Source organism: Myotis davidii, unplaced genomic scaffold, assembly GCF_000327345.1.
Source record: "Myotis davidii unplaced genomic scaffold, ASM32734v1 scaffold967, whole genome shotgun sequence".
NCBI lineage: Eukaryota > Metazoa > Chordata > Mammalia > Chiroptera > Vespertilionidae > Myotis > Myotis davidii.
Window position 1 is genome coordinate 2,066,732 of NW_006383014.1, and position 18,665 is coordinate 2,085,396.

The following is an 18,665-nucleotide window of genomic DNA, read 5'->3' on the forward strand; positions in this document are numbered from 1 at the left end:
CCCAGCTGGCTGAAAGCAGGTTTCTGGGGTTTTGTTTAGCTTCTATATTTGTAACAATGTTGTTTCTTAGCAGCTCAGAGCCCAGCAGCGGCAGGCGGGGAACGTTGGTTTCCTCCATCACTGAAGCAAGCAAGCCTCATGTTAGCTTCAAACTTCCTGGCTGCCAGCCGCCATCTTGGCTGGCAGTTAATATGCATGTCACCCTGATTAGCCAATGGGAAGGGTAGCGGATGTACACCTAATTACCATGTTTCTCTTTTATTAGATAGGATGATTAATTTTAGAGAGGAAGGGTGTGGGAGAGAGATAGAAACATCATGATGAGAAAGAATCATTGATCCACTGCTTCCTGCACACCCTGTACTGGGGATCGAGCCTGCAACCCAGGTATATGTCCTGACAGGAAATGGAATCTTTACTTTCTGGTTCATAGGTCGATACTCAACCACTGAACCACACCAGCCGAGCTATTATGATATATCTTGGTGTGAATTTATTCTCCTTGCAATGAACTTATTGAAAGGTGCTAGAATAAATGTCTCAGGTTAGTCTTTTTTCATTTATCCTCCTTGAAACTATAAGACTTTTTCATTTTAAGGTTTATATTTCCCTTCATCTATGGGGAATTTTCCCCTATTCTGTTTTACTTTTATTCTCCTTAGTTTTTCACTGTTCTTTGTTTTGAAACTCATTAAGGTAATTCTTTCCTTGATTCGCACGTCTGTTATCTTCTTGTATGCTTTTATCTATTTGCCATTTTACTCTATGTTCTAAGCACATGTAATTTGGTAATCACATCAAGTACTCATTTAATTATTCTTTTCTCATATTTTCTCAATTTTCCTTGTTTACTTTTTTGCTTTTTATCAGATGAAATTTATATATATTAAATAGTGTCAAATTGTGGTCCATAGTGATTCTACCAATTTCCATTCAGTTTCTTCATATCCTCCTAATATGTACTAGTGGTCCAGTGCATGAATTCATGCACATTGAGAGAAAATTAATTAGAAGAAATATTTTAATATTGCTATTTGCACTTTCTCTATAATAGAAGTGTCAACCAAATTCACAGTCGACAATGACAGATTGAAACACATGCGTGCGATTGGCGCCAGCAAGAGCTTTATATGTATCACGCATGTGCGAGTCAACTTAGCCTTTTATTTATATAGAATAAACTTGCTTAATTAGAACTGCTTTCTGATTTAGCTAAATTTTTTCCAGCCCAGGGAAGCACCCCAACTTCTCTTTCAGGAATTGTCAGCAACACAGTAAATATCAACACAAAGCAGATTATTATTGTAGATCACGCAGGGAGAACAAAGGGTAAAATATTTAACTGCAGCATTGTTTCACTATATTCTGTGCAGTGAGAAAACTTGAAGTCATTTTCAAGGTCAGCCGTTTCTTACTTTTTTTTTCAGTTGGGTCGAGTTTCTTAGCTTTCTAAATCTCTGTTTTCCAGTGAATGAAAAGAAAATAGGATTCCATTGAGTCTCCTATCTACTTACTCCAGGACTTCTGCGAGGATCAAATGAGATGAGGCATGGGAAAATGCTTGACAAACATTTGGTTGAACTGCACCTGGCTATAAAGCAAGTCAGGTTCCTGGGCTGAAGAAACTCCAAAGAGGCTAGTCACTAGGGAGAGGAAACAGGGCATTCCTACATGACGTTATTACCCGGTGCCCACAGCTACAGTTTCCGGGCTGGGCTCAGCTGGACTGTGGGCCGCATTTTGTGGAATGTTGTCTCAACAGTGTTGGCTGCGATTTGGTAGGATGTCACTCTGGCGTGGTGGTGGGGCCTGTTTCCCACTTGGGGGAAGCCTAGTGTTCTTTGTGGCTGCCAGGTCTGCAGTGCTGTCTCTGTAAATAGCCAGTGCATGTCATAGCAGCTCCTGTGTTGAGTGTCTGCCCCCTGGTGGTCAGTGTGTGTCATAGCAATTGGATGGTCGGCCACTCAGCATATTAGCCTTTTTTATATATCAGATTTTTAAAAAATATATTTCCCATACCTCCTGTTTTATGTAATGAGTGCAATATCTTCTCAAATCTCCCTAAATATATTAGAGTTGAATTTTGAATTTTTTAAAAATATGTTTTTATTGATTTCAGAGAGAAAGGGAGAGGGAGAGAGAGATAGAAACATCAATGATGAGAGAGAGAATCACTGATCAGCTGCCTCCTACACGCCCCCCCCCCCACTTGGGATCGAGCCTGCAACCCGGGCATGTGTCCCTAGCCAGAATCAAACCTGGGACCCCTCAGTCCTCAGGCCAATGCTCTATCCACTGAGCCAAACTGGCTAGGGCTGGATTTTTTTTATTTACAGAAGTTATTTTCATTGCCTCTAGAGCAGATTTTTTTTCTTGGTTTATTTTATTCTTTTCCTTTTGTTCTATAGTTTTTCCTTAGCTATCTAGTGATTCCTGGACAGTTCATTATTTAAAAATTAAAGAAAGCTGTCTAGGAGCTTTGCACATATGGACAGGATTATTGATTAACATACTCTGTTTTTGGATGGTTGAGTAGACAGTCAGATCTTAACTGGGGTCCTATAAGTTCCAAAATTAAGAGGAGATCTATTTTGTCTGAATCTGAAGCCTCTGATCTTAACGGGCTGGGAAAACTTCTTGACTGTGGTATAGGTTGAAACTTCCATCTTTCTGTTTCTTGTGATAGTACCCTTCCATATGCAAAATGCTTGTATATTTTCTTGAAATCTTTCATCAGCTTGTGGTTCTTTTCTGTTCTCTTTCTTGTTATGAGTTTATATATTTTAAAACATTTTAATTCTTTTGATGAGGTTTCTGGGCAGACATATATATGAGAAGTAGCCTATTACCTTAATTTAGAATTCCAGATTTTTATTGTGAAAGCTGAGAAGGGAAGATTGCAGTGCTTGATCAATAGAATGTCTTTTTAATGATACACCTGGGCAGGAGGGAAATTTTATTCAGGACCTTTTTTGTTATGGTTTCCTTAATGTAAGTCAGATTGATTCTGGAGCAAGTTTCTTAATCTCCAGGCTGCTCTATTGCACAACTCTAAGGCACCATATGTTTTTGAGTTCATGCTAATAAGAACCCTCAGGATCTACACATGGAGCATTTATCTCAAACCTGGTGGCAGTAACATTTGTCAAGATCCTTAAGGGGACTAAAACAAATCACATGTAAAACACCTAGCACAAAAATGAAAATTGATTAGTCATTTAAATAACATAGTGCCTCTTCTGTTATCTAGTTGAATTTTTACTACTATTAAGAGTCCTTTGATTATTTAAAGTGTCTGGTTGGTATCTCTATTTCCTATTTCGTGACTTGCCTCATCTATAAAAAGGAAAAATTCTTGGTAGTCTAGTGTTATTCAAGCTTTAGGTAAAGAGAAGAGCCTTATTGAAATTAATATGCAGTAATGAACTACCTCTAAACTCAAAACTGCCAAGCATCATTGAAAAGGAAATGTTCTATCTTTTCCTTTGAATGCTATTGAAAGTGTTTGACTTAGATTTAGAACTGCAGTGTAAATTTCTCATTGGTAGTTTTTCTTCTTTGATATTATCTTGGAACTTTTTAACTTGACATCTTTTTACTTTGAAGTATTCAGATTGACATTTTCTCCAAGTTATATATTTACTTGAGGGCTGGCCCACGAAATTCATGCATGGGTAGGGTCAGCCTGGCCTGCGATCAGGGCTGATTTTCCCCAGCTGCCGGCAGCCAGCCCCACCGCCCGTGCCCACCGCCACCCAATTCCCCATCAGGTGATCGGAGACTGCTGGCCATTGGGAGGGACTGAGAGGTTGGCTGGCAGGGCCCGATTGGGTGATCAGGGCCTGCAGGCTGGGGGCAGCTCCTGTGTTAAGCGTCTGCCCCCTGCTGGTCAGTGTGTATCATAGACGACTGGATGTTCCGCTGTCCGGTTGATTTGCATATTATGCGCGCGCGCGCGCGCGCGCGCGTGTGTGTGTGTGTGTGTGTGTGTGTGTGTGTGTGTGTGTGTATCTATATCTATCTATCTATCTATCTATCTATATAGTTAATCATGTTTAAGGTGAGAAAACACTGGTTTAATGTTTGGTTGATCTGTCAAAAAATTCTTTCCTTTTCCAGATTATCTTGGAAGATCTAGGACTCGGAGATGTTTCCCTTGAAGGATGTCGAAATGGGTGCCTTTACCTTCTTTGCCTCTGCTCTACCACATGATGTTTGTGGAAGCAACGGGCTTCCTCTCACACCAAATTCCATCAAAATTTTAGGGCGCTTTCAAATCCTTAAGACTATCATCCATCCAAGACTGTGCCAATATGTGGATATTTCTAGGGGAAAACATGGTGAGTTGTTATTTTTTCTCCATTCTGTGTTCTTTGCTCTGTTACCTTGGTTAGGTTATAAATATACAATGAAAGTATGCAAAAATCAGTACCTGTGTCCACGCATGTCTTTGCCCTTCACTCCAGCCCAAACTCCTGTCAGTAAAAGCTCTAGACACTTGAGGTTCCCTGACTACATTTGAATGATTTATGGTATATTTCTCAGATCTGAGAACCAGGATTTTTAATTTTCTCTTTCAGGGAATCCACATATCCTTAAACATATTTATTCACCTCTGTAAAAAGGAAATGAATGTTTTAATGTTAGAAACTTCATACTTTATTGGAATGTATTTTATGATTGAAAATAGCTTGGACTCTCTTTGAATCAAAGGGAGTTGCTAAAAAAATTTTTTTTTTCAGAGCTGCAGTAGCTTTTTCACAGAGGATTCCATGTAGAGAACTGACGTAGAAAAGTTTAATCCTATTGGTTAAAAAGTTAATGTTTTACCAAGAAGATATTTACTTTCTTTTTAATAGTATAATGGGGTTCTCCCATATCCCGTATCTTAATCCATTCAGGCTTCTGTAACAAAACACCATAAACTGAGTAGCTTATAAAGAACAAACATTTATTTAGTTCTGGAGTCTGAAAAATCCAAGATCAAGGCACCAGCAGATCCCATGTCTAGTGAGGACCATTTTTTCACTGGTAGTCATCTTGTCACTATAACATCACATGATAGGAGAGGCAAGGGAGTTCTCTCAGGCCTCTTTTACAAAAGCACTAATCCAATTCACGAAGGCTCTGCACTCATGACCTACTCACCACCCAAAGGCTCCACCCCCAAACACCATCCATTGGGGATTAGATGCCAACCTATGGTTTTTAGGGGGACATAAATGCTCAATCTATAGAACACATACCAGTAAAGATGCTTATGGTGGCAATATTTTCTTTTTAATGATTGATTTTAGAGAGGAAGAGAAGGGGAGAGATAGAGACACAGAGAGAAAGAGAAACATCAATTTATCTTTCCATTTATTTATGAATTCATTGGTTGATTCTTGTATGTGCCATGACCGGGAATTGAACCCGTAACCTTGGCTTATAGGATAATGTTCTAACCAACTAAGTTACCCTGCCAGGGCCATCATGGCAATATTTTTATTATTTTAAAATTATTTTTGGAAACTTAATTGCATGCTGAGGTTCCATTTTTAAAAATTGTTTTATATGCATCTCAGTCAAATGTATTTAATTTTTCTAATAATAATTTTTAAAAGTTAATCTTATATACTTGCTGTTATTGAGCTTTTTTCCTATAAAAATGGCATTTTCATGTGTTTTAGCTAATATTAAAGGTTCTCAATAAATGCAAACTACATTTTCTTTATTTTTTTGCTGAAAAATAGGTAAAATGAGAGTTTCTAGTAGTCCAGACTATGCCTTAAAAATATTTGCTCTCAAAGTTTTATAGACTTTGAGTAGAAAATGTTTTTTCTAATAAATATAATTAATGGTTAAATTTATTGAGTGCCTATTATGAATTACACAGTATTCTAAATGTTTTACATATATTAATTTTATCCTCATTACATAACCCTGACGTAAAATCTATTATTATTCTCATTTTACAGATTAGAATATTGAGACATAAAACAATTAAATAACTAATTAGGAACTTTTTGCATTTTTGTTGTTTAAAAAAGATAAAACTTAATGCTAAAGTTTTTATTTAATAAATGGCTTTGATAACATGAATTAATGTTTAAAAATTTATAGATATCAACCTAGTTGGTTTGGCTCAGTGGTTGTTGCATTGGCCTGTAGACTGAAGGGTTTTGGGTTCAATTCCAGTCAAGGGCACATAATTCAGTTGCAGACTCGTTCCCCAACCCCATTTGGGGTGCATGTGGGAGGCAACCAATGGATGTGTCTCTCTCACATCAATGTTTTTCAAGTTCTGTGTCTGTCTCTCCCTTCCACTCTCTTTAAAAATCAATGGGAAAAATAGCCTTGGGTAAATAACAAAATAATAGATATCATTTGGGACTTTTTACATGATTAAAAAATTGATATTGTCAATTCCTGAATGCCTCAAATACCCCCTGCCACCAATATACATCCAATTACAAAGTACAAATTCTAAAGAGTTTTCAGTTGTCAGCTTGGCTAAGTTCTAAAACCACTCTAGGAAAGTTTGGCAATATAGTATATACTCATTATCATCTGTAACTAGTGACCATAATTAATCTTGCTTATTTTGCATCTGCAAATTTGAAATATGCCTTTCATCACTTGTCTTCTCAAACTTTTGCCACTTTGCTCCGTCCTTAGGGCTTTTTCATTCTTGTATCCTCAAGTGCCCTTTATTCCTTTCCACTATGTCTGGAAGTCTGTTTGGAGCTTCAGTTCATGTAACTGGGGTCTTACCCTCTGTCCAGGCTTTCTTTTCTTGGGAAAATGACTCAATAGTTCTAGGTACTGGTATTTCTTAAGCTCCTTCTTTTCCTTCCTTTACATAAATGAGCCCCTGTAAATGCTGAACCAGGAAAAAATCTTATTATGCTAGAGGCCTGGTGCACGAAAACTTGTGCACAGTGGGGGTGGGGAGGTCCCTCAGCCCCGCCTACACCCTCTCACAGTCTGGGAACCCTCAGGGGATGTCCTACTGACAGCTTAGGCCCACTCTCCATGGCAGGGGTCCTCCAAGTACAGCCCGCGGGCCACATGCAAATACAAATATTGTATTTGTGCCTGTTTTGTTTTTTTACTTTAAAATAAGATATGTGCAATGTGCATAGGAAGTTGTTCATGGTTTTTTTTAAAACTATGTCCCTCCAACGGTCTGAGGGACAGTGAACTGGCCCCCTGTTTAAAAAGTTTGAGGACCCCTGCCCCACGGGGAGTGGACCTAAGCAGCAGTCTGGCCTCCCTCTGCAGCCGCCATCCGTGGCCTGCCTGAACCTTCGGCCAGCCCTTGCAGCAGCAGACGCCATCCGCAGCCTGCCTGAGACTCAGGCAGCCGCTGTGGCTTTGTCTAGAAGGATGTCCAGAAGATGTCTGCTCTAATTAGCATATTACCCTTTTATTAGTATAGATAATTTTCCTGGGGATCACTATTGATGACTTTGCACAGGAACCTTTTTTTTAGCTATCAATATCAGGTAGGAATGGATCCCCTTAGACAGTAATCTCTGTTAGGGCTGAAGCCAGCTCAACAATCTGGGTAGTCCCTTTAGGCCTATCCACCATCTTGCTAGTTATTCTGCTTCCCCTGCTTGCTCTGCTCCTAAATTTCAGCAGCCCTCTCTTCTAGGGTAACATAACTTATAGATATGTATAAAATTTGTACAGTTTAAATTTGGCTGCCTAGAATGAAAATATCAGTGGTTATCAAAAGATCAGGGAATTTGATTATCTTGTTTATCTTGGCAGTGCTCATTGTCTTGAAAAATTGTATGTATAAGGACTAAATAACCAATTGAAAATGTGTTTATGTAAGGGTCTGTTTGTTCCAAAGCATCCCAGGCATTTCAGTTGCATTTAATTTGAAAAATTTGGAAGTTTCTACTCAAGTTTTATTTTTTTGTTAATCTTCATCCAAGGATTTTTTTCCCATTGATTTTACTAAAGAGATTAGAAGGTAGGGGGAGAGAAAGAGAGAAACATATATGTGAGAGAGATACATCTATTGGCTGCTCCCACATGAGCCCCCACCGACCAGGGTAGGAATCGAGCCTGCAACTGAAATACGTGCCCTTGTGTCTCCCTCTTGATTGAAAAGACAACCGCATCCTCAGTTGCCAGTCCTTTCCACGTGCGCCTCCGTACCTCAGCACTTTACTTCCGAACCTCCTCTGAGTGTCAGTGTGCTTTTCTCTTTCCTTCTAGTTGTAGAATTTCCACTCAGCCAGCCTTCCTGTGGTTCTGGATGATTTTTTGTCTTTTAGTTGTATTTTTGAAGTGGTTGTGCGAGGCAGCAATTTCCGGTGTTTACCTATGTTGCCATCTTGGTTTCTCCCTGAAAGTGATAGCTTTTATTTAGAGCATTTTTTTAAAAATATATTTTATTGATTTTTTACAGAGAGGAAGGGAGAGAGATAGAGAGTTAGAAACATCGATGAGAGAGAAACATCGATCAGCTGCCTCCTGCACATCTCCCACTGGGGATGTGCCCGCAACCCAGGTACATGTCCTTGACCGGAATCGAACCTGGGACCTCTCAGTCCGCAAGCCGATGCTCTATCCACTGAGCCAAACCGGTTTTGGCATATTTAGAGCATTTTTAATTTTAGTGTTTCAGTCCATTCTGTATGATGCCACCATCTCAGAGAGTTTCAGCTTCCAAGATCTGACTATTCCATATCCTGCCCTCACATTTCATTTGACTGCCTGTATGTATACCATTTCCCATTTCTACTCCCCCATGTAAGACCAGACCTTGAACTAATTGTTACCGAGTTAATTCCTTTTACTGGATTTCCTACTCTGAAACTCTCCTTTCCTGTCTTCTATCTCATTTTTCTACCTTTGCTGCTTTTTATTTTCACCACACCTCTGTGTGATTTTCACTATTCCTTGTCTCATTGCACCTTCACTTTTTTTTTTTTTTAATCCTCACCCGAGGATACTTTTCCATTGATTTTTAGAGGGAGTGGAAGAGAGAGGGAAAGACAGAGAGAAACATCACATCGATGTGAGAGCAACACATCTTTGGTTGCCTCCTGCAAGTACCCTGACCTGGGCCCAGGCCAGCGAGGAACCTGCATCCAAGGTCCTTGCCCTTTACCGGAATCAAACCCGGGATCCTTAGGTCCACAGGTCAATGCTCTATCTGCTGAGCCAAACCGGCTAGGATGCACCTTCACTTTTTTATCTTTGCCATCTATATTTTGTGATAACTTTCTTATCTAACCTTGAATCCACTTTGTATGGATGTTCACAGTATTGCAATTTCTTTTAAACCCTTAATCTCTTCTGAAATAACCTTATTAAAACCCCATCCACTTGTAAGCCCCGTTGTACTTTTCTCTTGTTCTTCTTATATTAATTCGTTTACAAATATACATACATTTGCTACAATGTCAGACTAAGTGTTAGTTACTAAGGTTACTGATGAAGGAAAAAGTATAACCCTCAGAACTGTGCTATCTCATTCATAGATCTGTTAGAAAATAAAATTACATCATAATATTGATTGTGCCTAACAAAATTTTTATTACATAGTTTAGAAGGCCCCAGGATATTACAAACAATCCCACATCACTTTTCTGTTCTTTTTCTATAGTCATGATTCAGAATATTTCTACTTTTCTCAAGTTCATGCACTCAATTTCACAGACCTTTTGTTGGACCCAGGCTATGAAAATAATCTGTTCCTAGCTTCTAATTTTCCCTTTCCTTCAAAATTTTTTTATATCTTCACCCAACCTTTTCCTTCTCCTAGTCTATGTCAGAGGAAGGATCACTTTTTTCCAAAGGTAAGCCTTTCTATCTATTTTTCCTGATGTGTTTTCCATGGGAGAAAAACACAAGATGAAAAAATATTATTTAATGTATTGTTTTATTACACATCGATCCTGTTGTTATACATATTTGATAATTATGTAGTTAATATAGAGTTTGAAAATCTCTTAAAATATCATTTGTACTATATGTTAATATATTTAGTGAGGTATTATTTTGTTATTAAAATGTTGTATAAAATGTTGTAAAATGTTATTAAAATATGTATATAACATATAAAATGGATTTGTTTTGTTTTATTCAGAGAGACTGGTGGTAGTGGCTGAACACTGTGAACAGAGCCTAGAAGATTTACTCCGAGAAGGGAAACCTGTGAGGTACTATATAATATCAGGGAAATTAAATGAAAAGCAGAAGTTGGCAAATAAAAAGCCATTTTAACTAGTAACGGCAGTGTTTTAGTTTCTTCTATTATTATGATAAAACCCAGGTGCAGATATTCATTTTGGGAAATTTAATTCATAGACCTCATAGAAATTTATCATTGACATTATCCAATGTTCAACTTTTGTGAAGTAGGCATTCGCTGAAGCACTTGACAAAAAAAAATTCCTATGGAGAATATATGTGACAATTGGAAATCTTTTTAGTACTAAGCAGTTCTGTAGCTGAGATTAAGAGTATTTTCCTGAAAGGGGTACTTGGTAACTTATACAGGATACTAGTATTCCTAGGGACACAATGATCGATCTGTATTATTTTCAGACCCTTTTGAAGAGTATAGAAAAATAATATCATGGCTTGGGTGAAATTTAATGCAACAGTTTAAATTCAATTATTTCAAGACTCAGTATATTTATTTTCTATTTCAGGCATTCTTGGCAAGAAGAGCTTATGGTCTAAGTTTTATTATAAATATTCTATTAAATGAACTTCTTCGCAGATTTTTTGGAAAATATCTTAAAATTATCAAAAATATTTCTTTAATGCATAAAAAAAGCTATACCAAACCAATGAAAAGTGCTTTCCAAGAGTCTTTATAGGATTATAATTATTCTAGTTTAAAATTATTATTTTTAGTGAATACTTTTTAACTGCTGCTCTGTTCTAGTTGAAAATAAATCTTTCTCAAGGGAGAAAAATATGTATCTTACTAAATGGTAGTAATTCAATAGAAGTAAAAGAAATAAATTGAATAAAAGTACTTTCAGTGCTCCTTTAAATGATTTGGTTTTAAGCAGTCTTTAGCATGAAACATGCTGTTATCAAGTATATTATTACCTTACTTGCTTCTTTAGAAAAGTCTAATCTGACCATAGGAATTAAAAGTCATTTTTCTATATACTTAGAAGTAACTCATGCTCACTTAGTAAATGTGTTTTATAATTATATTCTTGCATGTCACACATTTTTTATTTTCTTTTTAAGAATATATTACTCTTTGATCACCAGTTTAAGTTTATACTTTATAGGCTACAGATGCTGTGAAAGATATTTAATGTTAAATTGAAAACCAATTGTAACCACATCTTTATGGAAAAAAAAACACACTTTATTTTAATTCAGGCTGGATTAAATTATAATAAAAATTTATAATGCATTATATATGATGAAGAAACATCTAACTAGCTAGTCAGCTTTGGACAATTCTCTTAATCGTTTTCCTTATCTGCAAAACAAGGAGTTTCACTTGTTATAGGGATCATTCTAAAGGACATTTGTCAACTTTGTATTGTATTTAATATGCATTACATTTGATAATATAATATTTACCAATTGCCTTTATAAGTACATATTTTTATGTTTTCTTATACCAGTACTAGAGGCCCGGTACATGAATTCATGCACCAATTGGGTCCCTCGGCCTGGCCTGTGGGATCGGGCTGAAACTGGCTCTCCGACCCCCAAGGGGTCCCAGGTTGCAAGATGGTGGGGCTCGGCCGAGGGACCCCACTGGTGCACAATCGGGTCCGGGAAGGGATTTAGGAGGTTGGTCAGCTGGGGAGGGGCTGCCGAAGGCTCTAGGGCATGTCCGGCCCATCTCACTCAGTCCCAATTGGCTGGACCCCAGCAGCAAGCTAACCTACCACTTGGAGTGTCTGACCCCTGGTGGTCAGTGCACATCATAGCGACCAGTCGACTCTCTGCCCCCTGGTGGTCAGTGCACATCATAGTGAGCGATTGAGTGGCCTTAGTATATCATTAGCATATTACGCTTTGATTGATAGAACAGCTGACCAGACACTTAGCATATTAGGCTTTTATTAGATAGGATACATATTAAAGTATTATTGTCTTTAAATGGTAGATTTCCTGACAGAAGAATCTATGACAAATCTAAGTGTAAAATTATAGTGCTGTAATTTAAAAGGATAAATTATTATAGAAACATCTATTTTATGATCCAGCAATCCTACTCCTAGGTAGAGGATCTGCTCAAATTCTGGGCCCTAAGTAACTCATTTGCCTCAGTCTAGTCTCTGCCTTGCCTTGGAACTTAACCAAGAGAAAGGAAAAATACATGACTACCAACATATTTGCACAAGAATAGTCCCAGAAACATTATTCATAGTAGCCCCAAATTGGGAAGAACTCAAATGTCCATTAGTGGGAGAGTGGGGTAAGCAAATAAGGGTATATAAATCAACAGTACTGATATTTGCAACAACATGATGAACGTTAAAATTATTATGCTGAGCAAAAGGAGCCAGGCACAATAGATTATATTCTTCTATATATGTGATGTTCTAGAAAAATCAAAACTCATCCATGATGGTAGATATAAAAATAGTAGTTGGGGGAAGGGGTAATAGAAGAACTTATTTAAATAGCATTGAGGGACCGGAATGTTGTAATGGAAATTTTTTACTTTTTGATCAGGGTATTACATGGTATATGTTTTTTTTAAAACTTGTCAAAACTCACTGAGCTATACACCTAAGATATGTACATTTCACCTATGTAAATTATACCTTTTTTAAAAAATGCTTTTATTGATTTCAGAGAGAGGAAGAGAGAGGGAGAGAGAAATAGAAGCATCAATGATGAGGGAATCATCTATTGGCTGCCTTCTACACGCCCTCTACTGGGGATCAAGCCCAAAATCTGGACATGTGCCCTGACTGGGAATCAAACCATTACCTCCTGGTTCATTGATTGATTCAACCACTGAGTCACCCAAGCCAGGCTATACCTTCTTTTTAAAAAAAGTTTGTTAAGTTATTTTTTTACTGTAAGAAAGCCACAATATTATGTTGTTAATTAAGGTGTTTGATCCAGTGGCATACTTCTGTGTATTTCTTTGTTTCTATAAGAAGAAATAATTTGAATTAGTTATTGCTTCTTAACAAATTACCACAACACTTAGTGGCTCAAAACAGCTATAAACATTTATTATTTCATACAATTTCTCTGGGTCTGGAATTCATAAATGGGTTAACTGGGTTATTCTAGTTCAGGATCTTATGAAGCTGCCATCAATATATTAGTTGGGACTGTAGTCATCTGAAAGCTTGCCTGGAGTCGGATGATCTATTTCTAGAGATAGCTCGTTCATTTTGTGCCAGTTGTTGATAGGACGCTTTCGTTCCTCCCTGTCTAGATAGCTTTTCCACAGTCTCTTGGCTAGCTTCAGAGCCTGTTGGATAAGAATCTCAAAATTACTCAGTATTCATTTATGGTATTTGAGGCAGAAGAAAGGAAGTATTTTACCCTATGAAGAGAGAAGGTAGAGTATGAAGAGAGTATCCAGAAGTACTAGAGCTGGAATAGGGTCTCCACAGACAGCTATGCTACTATCCGAATTGCTCTGTATCGGAATTGATGTTCCTCATTGTCTTGTTTTCTCAGCCATTCTAAAGGACTTTGAAACTACTAGAGTAGTTTTCTGATCATCAGGATAGTAAACTGTAGTATGTTTCTTCTGATCTCCACGTTTTCCTCTCTGTGCATGTATGTTCTTCCTTTACTTATTAAAAGAACTGAGGCGGAAAAGAGAAACTGGTTACTCAGAAGAGATATTTCCATTTTCATTGTTTTACCTCAACTCTGTCCTTTTGGTTTTTTTACTTTCACTTGTACTATATAAGGATAAAGTTGATGGATAAGCAAGTTTTGCCAATAAGAGTAAATCCATTAGCTTATGAAATGTTTTATTTTTCTGTGTTCATTATCCTTGTTTTAGCAATGATAAATCTCATAACAGTGAACACCAATAGTTTCAACAGTGTAAAGGTATAAAGAAGCCACCTTCTTCAATGCTTTTGTATATGTCTTCATGAGGATAAAATGTTATAGGTGAAAGCATATTCTTTGAGCAAGTAGATAAACATGAATAGGATTAAATGCAAATTTCATATTATCTTTTATGCCATTTACATTTTACAATAGTCTTTTTCATTTATTTAAAATAGAACATACAGCCCTGGCCCGTGTGGCTCAGATGGTTGGGCTTTGTCCTGTGCATTGGAGATTGGGGAAGGGTGGAGTGGGAGTTGCTGGTTTGATAACCAGTCAGGGCACATGCTTGGGTTGCAGGTTCCATCCTGGTGAGGGGGATGATGGAGGGTGCCGATTGATGTTTCGTTCTCACATAGGTGTTTCTCTTTTTCCCTCTCCCTTGCCCTCTCTCTAAAAATCAATTAAAATATTAAAAAAATAAAAGAACATGCAGTAACTTTTATGTATATATATCCATGTAATATATATATAAATTTTTGTAAATAAAATACTATTTTTTTCAGCATTATGGTCATAGACTAAAATTCAATATTTTCCTTGTTCTTTTTGGAATGCTACATTCAGCACTTACTGTCTTTGAGTTGAAATGTATCTGTCAGGGTCAGTTTTAAGTTGTTAGCTGATCCATCCACCTAAATTAGCTTTGTGGAAAACTGATTGACTTTCCACATATTTGGATTGCATTAGCCTCCAATAACAGAGCAGGTTTCATGTGCAGAGTTGATGTGCTGAAATTTTAATTAATTCTGTAACCTGTTTATGGAAAGTGAAAAGATGTTCTTATGGCTTATAAATCACTTATTTCCCCAACTGCCAAAAGTAAACACCCTGCACCTGTAAAAAAGGCTGATGCAGAGTAAACAGGAAATATATTTAGATGCGATTGCAATTTGAGACCCATGAATTTTACTTGTCCATCTGCCTCTATTGCAAAACTGTAAGCTGCTAGTTGTCTGGTAGTTATTTGCAGTTGATTGTCTAAACTTAAACATCATTCAAGACGCATACCTTACTGGATTTACATTTTAACATCTGGAGGTTTCAGGTCCTACTAGAAAATTAAGCATTCTCTCTTTTTATAATTTTAATGGCTGTAGAACCCTTTCAAGAGTTCATGTTATCCAAACTGTATGACCTGGAAGTATTATTGAGTCAGTCTTTTGTAAAGAAATTTATTTGTGTAGATAGTTTGATAACCTGGTTTGAAAGAGAAAACTCCTCACCATTTTTTTAAGAGTCTACTCAAGCCTGAATATGAATAATTAATAATTGGAGAATGCTGTTCTCCTTTTGATTTTTTTTATGTTACTTGTTTCAGAGTTCAATTTTGTCAATATTTCTCTCCAGTTTTAGTTAACTGATCAAAATTATTTGTTGGAAACATAGAGGCATGGAATTAAGTTAAGCTCCTATAACCAGTAGGTTTCTAGAAAAAAACTAAAGTGTTTAGAAGATTTGTTTGAAAATCATTTCCTCTTTGATGCCTGTGAGTATATATATGCTTAATTGCTACCCTAAGCCAGATTCAAGATATTGAAAAATGGAGAAATGTAAATCTCAACTCCTTTCTGAAAGATTTTCCAGAGAATATTAAAAAACAGATACATCTTCATCACTCTTATTAAAGGAAGCATGAGGAAATGGTTGGCTTTTTATGTGTAGGTGCTATTTAGAAAGCATTTTCCCTTTCTGTTTCTGTTATGCAGAGCATGTACTTCTGCTTAATCTATAAACATGCCAGTAAGTGTAGTTCATAGACAGATAGTCAGCAGAATTTTGGCACATACAAGAAAGTTTCTGCATTGTCCTTAAATTTGCAAGTGAAGAAGGGTGAGTAGTGCAGGTATGTTTCTTTAATAAAATGTAGTTTGTCATATGTTTTTAGGGTTATGGTTCTGAAAATTTACCAGAGAATGTTCAGCATTGCAGAGGTTGTACATGGAGACTTTGATGGGAAGCAGGCTATGCCTGCAGCTGTTCACTAGCTTGTTGGAAAACATGATCTGACTTAACTCGGATGAGTAAATTTTACTTGCCCCTATTAAAAGATTGCCTACTCACTGAATTAGATATTCAAAGAATTTGGACACATTGTAGAATGCAGTCCAGAATTGGATAATGAGCCACATGGCATAGTCATCGGAAATAGATAGTAGTATTCTTTTTAGGATGTTACCTGATGGTGGAAGTTGAGGCACATTTTTTTTCTTCAAGGGCCCTTGTTCCAAAGTGCATTTGAAATTATTGCTGTGTAGTCAAGTAACTTAGAGATTTATATTATTGATAAAATATTTTTTCTTTCTATTTTATTGTTTTGTCTAAAGAGAGAAAATAATACCCAAAGATGCTCTTTTCCCAGGCTTGGAATTCTGCAGCTACCTTTTGCATTCTCCCTCTCCGGTATCACCTATGTGCTATTCATTGTCAGGTATTGTTAATACAGCCTTGATGCTATTTCTTGCATCTCTGCTGTCCTCTACAATCTTTAGTTTAGGTCTTCATTATCAAATAGCCCGACTATTGCATGGCAACTTTCTCCTAACTGGTCTTCCTGCCTTTAGTCTTTCCATATTCCAATCATTCCTACTTTCTGCTAGTATATTAATATTTTTAAAAATCAGTTCATTCCCTGCTCAAAAACATTCGGCTGCTCTCGATTTTGTGTGTGTGTGTGTGTGTGTGTGTGTGTGTGTGTGTAGAAAATGCATTATATAGTCATAACACATGACTTCAGTCTAATTCTGTATTTCCAAATAGTGTCTAAATTGTGCAAGTAGTTTTTTATTATTACCAATATATACTTGAGAAGATTGAGTGCTAGAGAATTGAAATATACCACGAGAACTGTGCTCTCTTTTTGCCCAACAGCGTATTTTCATTCCTTAGCATAATGTGTAGCACTCGTTCAAGGAATTCACTTAGCTCACTCTGTAACCCTCTATACCAGTGGTTTCAACCTTGGCTGCACATTAGAATCACCTGGGCATCTTTTTAAAATCCTGATTTCCGGGCCTCATCCTCCAGAAATTCTGTTTCTTTGTTACTAATGTTGTGGCCCCACCCCATAACAAAAAAACAGAATTTCTGGAGGATGAGGCCCAGAAATCAGGATTTTAAAAAGATTCCCAGGTGATTCTAATGTGCAGCCAAGGTTAAGAACCACTGCTCTATATTAAACCACTGAATCAAAGCAAAAATTGTGTTTTCCTTCTCCAAATTTCTTTATTATATTGATCTCTTTAGATGCAAGGTAACTTTCCCCTTCTACCTTGTAATAGTTTGCCTGCAATTATAGAATTAAGAAAAGTATGGTTTACCTTCCCTAATTAACTATACCCTTTGGCATGTATACTATAATTTTCTTCATTTTTCTGTGTCCTAAAGAATAACTTCTTATAAGAAGTTGTGTATAGTTAATGTGTTGTAAATTAATTTGAATGAACTAAATATGTTTTTAGTTTAGTCACACAGTTTGAATTCTACTTCCCTATTAACTTTCTTTTAAATCATGTGCCATAATTTTATTTCCCAGACAAATACTTTTGGTGAAAATATTATGCAATTGTTACTTGAAAATTTTTAAACTATTTTTATTGTTGGTACTATTACATATATCTCCATTTCTCCCCCCCCCCCCCCCATTGCCCACCTTCACCCAATCCCTGCCCTTCCTTCCCTCCCATCACTCACTGTTGTTTGTGTATATGGGTTATGCATATATGTTCTTTGGTTACTCTCTTCACCTTCTTTCATCCAGTGCCCACTCCCCCCCCCTCTGATAACTGTCAGTCTGTTCCATGGGAAATAATTTTTCTTTTTAAAAACAGAATGATTAAAGGAAACAACTTGTTGACTTCCATTCTCATCGTTCTGGGGAAGAATGCACTTCTAATTTCATTCAGGTTGTTGGCAGAATTCAGTTCCTTGCAATTGTAGGACTGAGATTCCTGTTTACTATCTTGATTACTGTCCATTGGAAATTGCTCTCAGCTTTTAGAGGCCATCTGCAGCTCCAAAACTAACAATGGAGAATCTTGTTCATATCACATCTCCCTCATGCCAGGAATCTCTCATTTCCTCTGTCTCTAACCTCTAGATATAGATTTCAAGGACTCATATGATAAGGCCAAACTCACCCAGACAACCCCCATTCTTAAAGTCAGCTGTGCCATATAACATAATGTGATCATGGGGGTAAAATTCATCATATTTAGTATTGGTGGTTATGCAAGGTGCATATCAGGGAGCAAATATCTTGGGGACCATCTAAGAATTCTGCCTATCACAGTTTGTTTAGTAAATATTTGGGGAAAGTTTTTAGTGCCTTAACAAGTTTGATCTTTGGTTTTCTTGTTTGTATTAGTAAGTCATTGTGGCTGAGATGGTGGAAACTGTAGTGCAAGCATGTCAAACTCCAAGGCTAACACAGGCCAAAAAAACAAGGTTTAAGTTTATGTGAGCCGCAAAAAAAACAAAAGCTTCAATTTTCATAGAAACGTAAGTTTATTTCAATAGAGACATTCTGAATACAAAGGGCTGAAATAAATGAGTAATCATTAACATAAAATAATAGAACATTTTAATAAAATTTAATATTTTTTTTGAACATTAACTTACCAGGCACTGAATAACTT

General features: G+C 36.9%; 1 protein-coding gene across 2 annotated transcripts in view; it reads left to right on the forward strand.

The window, feature by feature from the left end:
* The window catches only part of TBCK (TBC1 domain containing kinase), a 175,128-nt gene that overhangs the window by 5,336 nt on the left and 151,127 nt on the right, over positions 1 to 18,665 (forward strand). The window contains exons 2-3 of one of the 2 annotated variants that reach the window (XM_006778899.2): positions 4,120 to 4,340; positions 10,097 to 10,169. In XM_006778899.2, coding sequence (XP_006778962.1) covers positions 4,148 to 4,340; positions 10,097 to 10,169 — 266 coding nt within the window. In that variant the 5' untranslated portion in view covers positions 4,120 to 4,147. Of the gene's footprint in view, positions 1 to 4,119; positions 4,341 to 9,716; positions 9,807 to 10,096; positions 10,170 to 18,665 lie in introns of those variants that run through there. The other variant, XM_015558092.1, reaches the window with a different exon arrangement.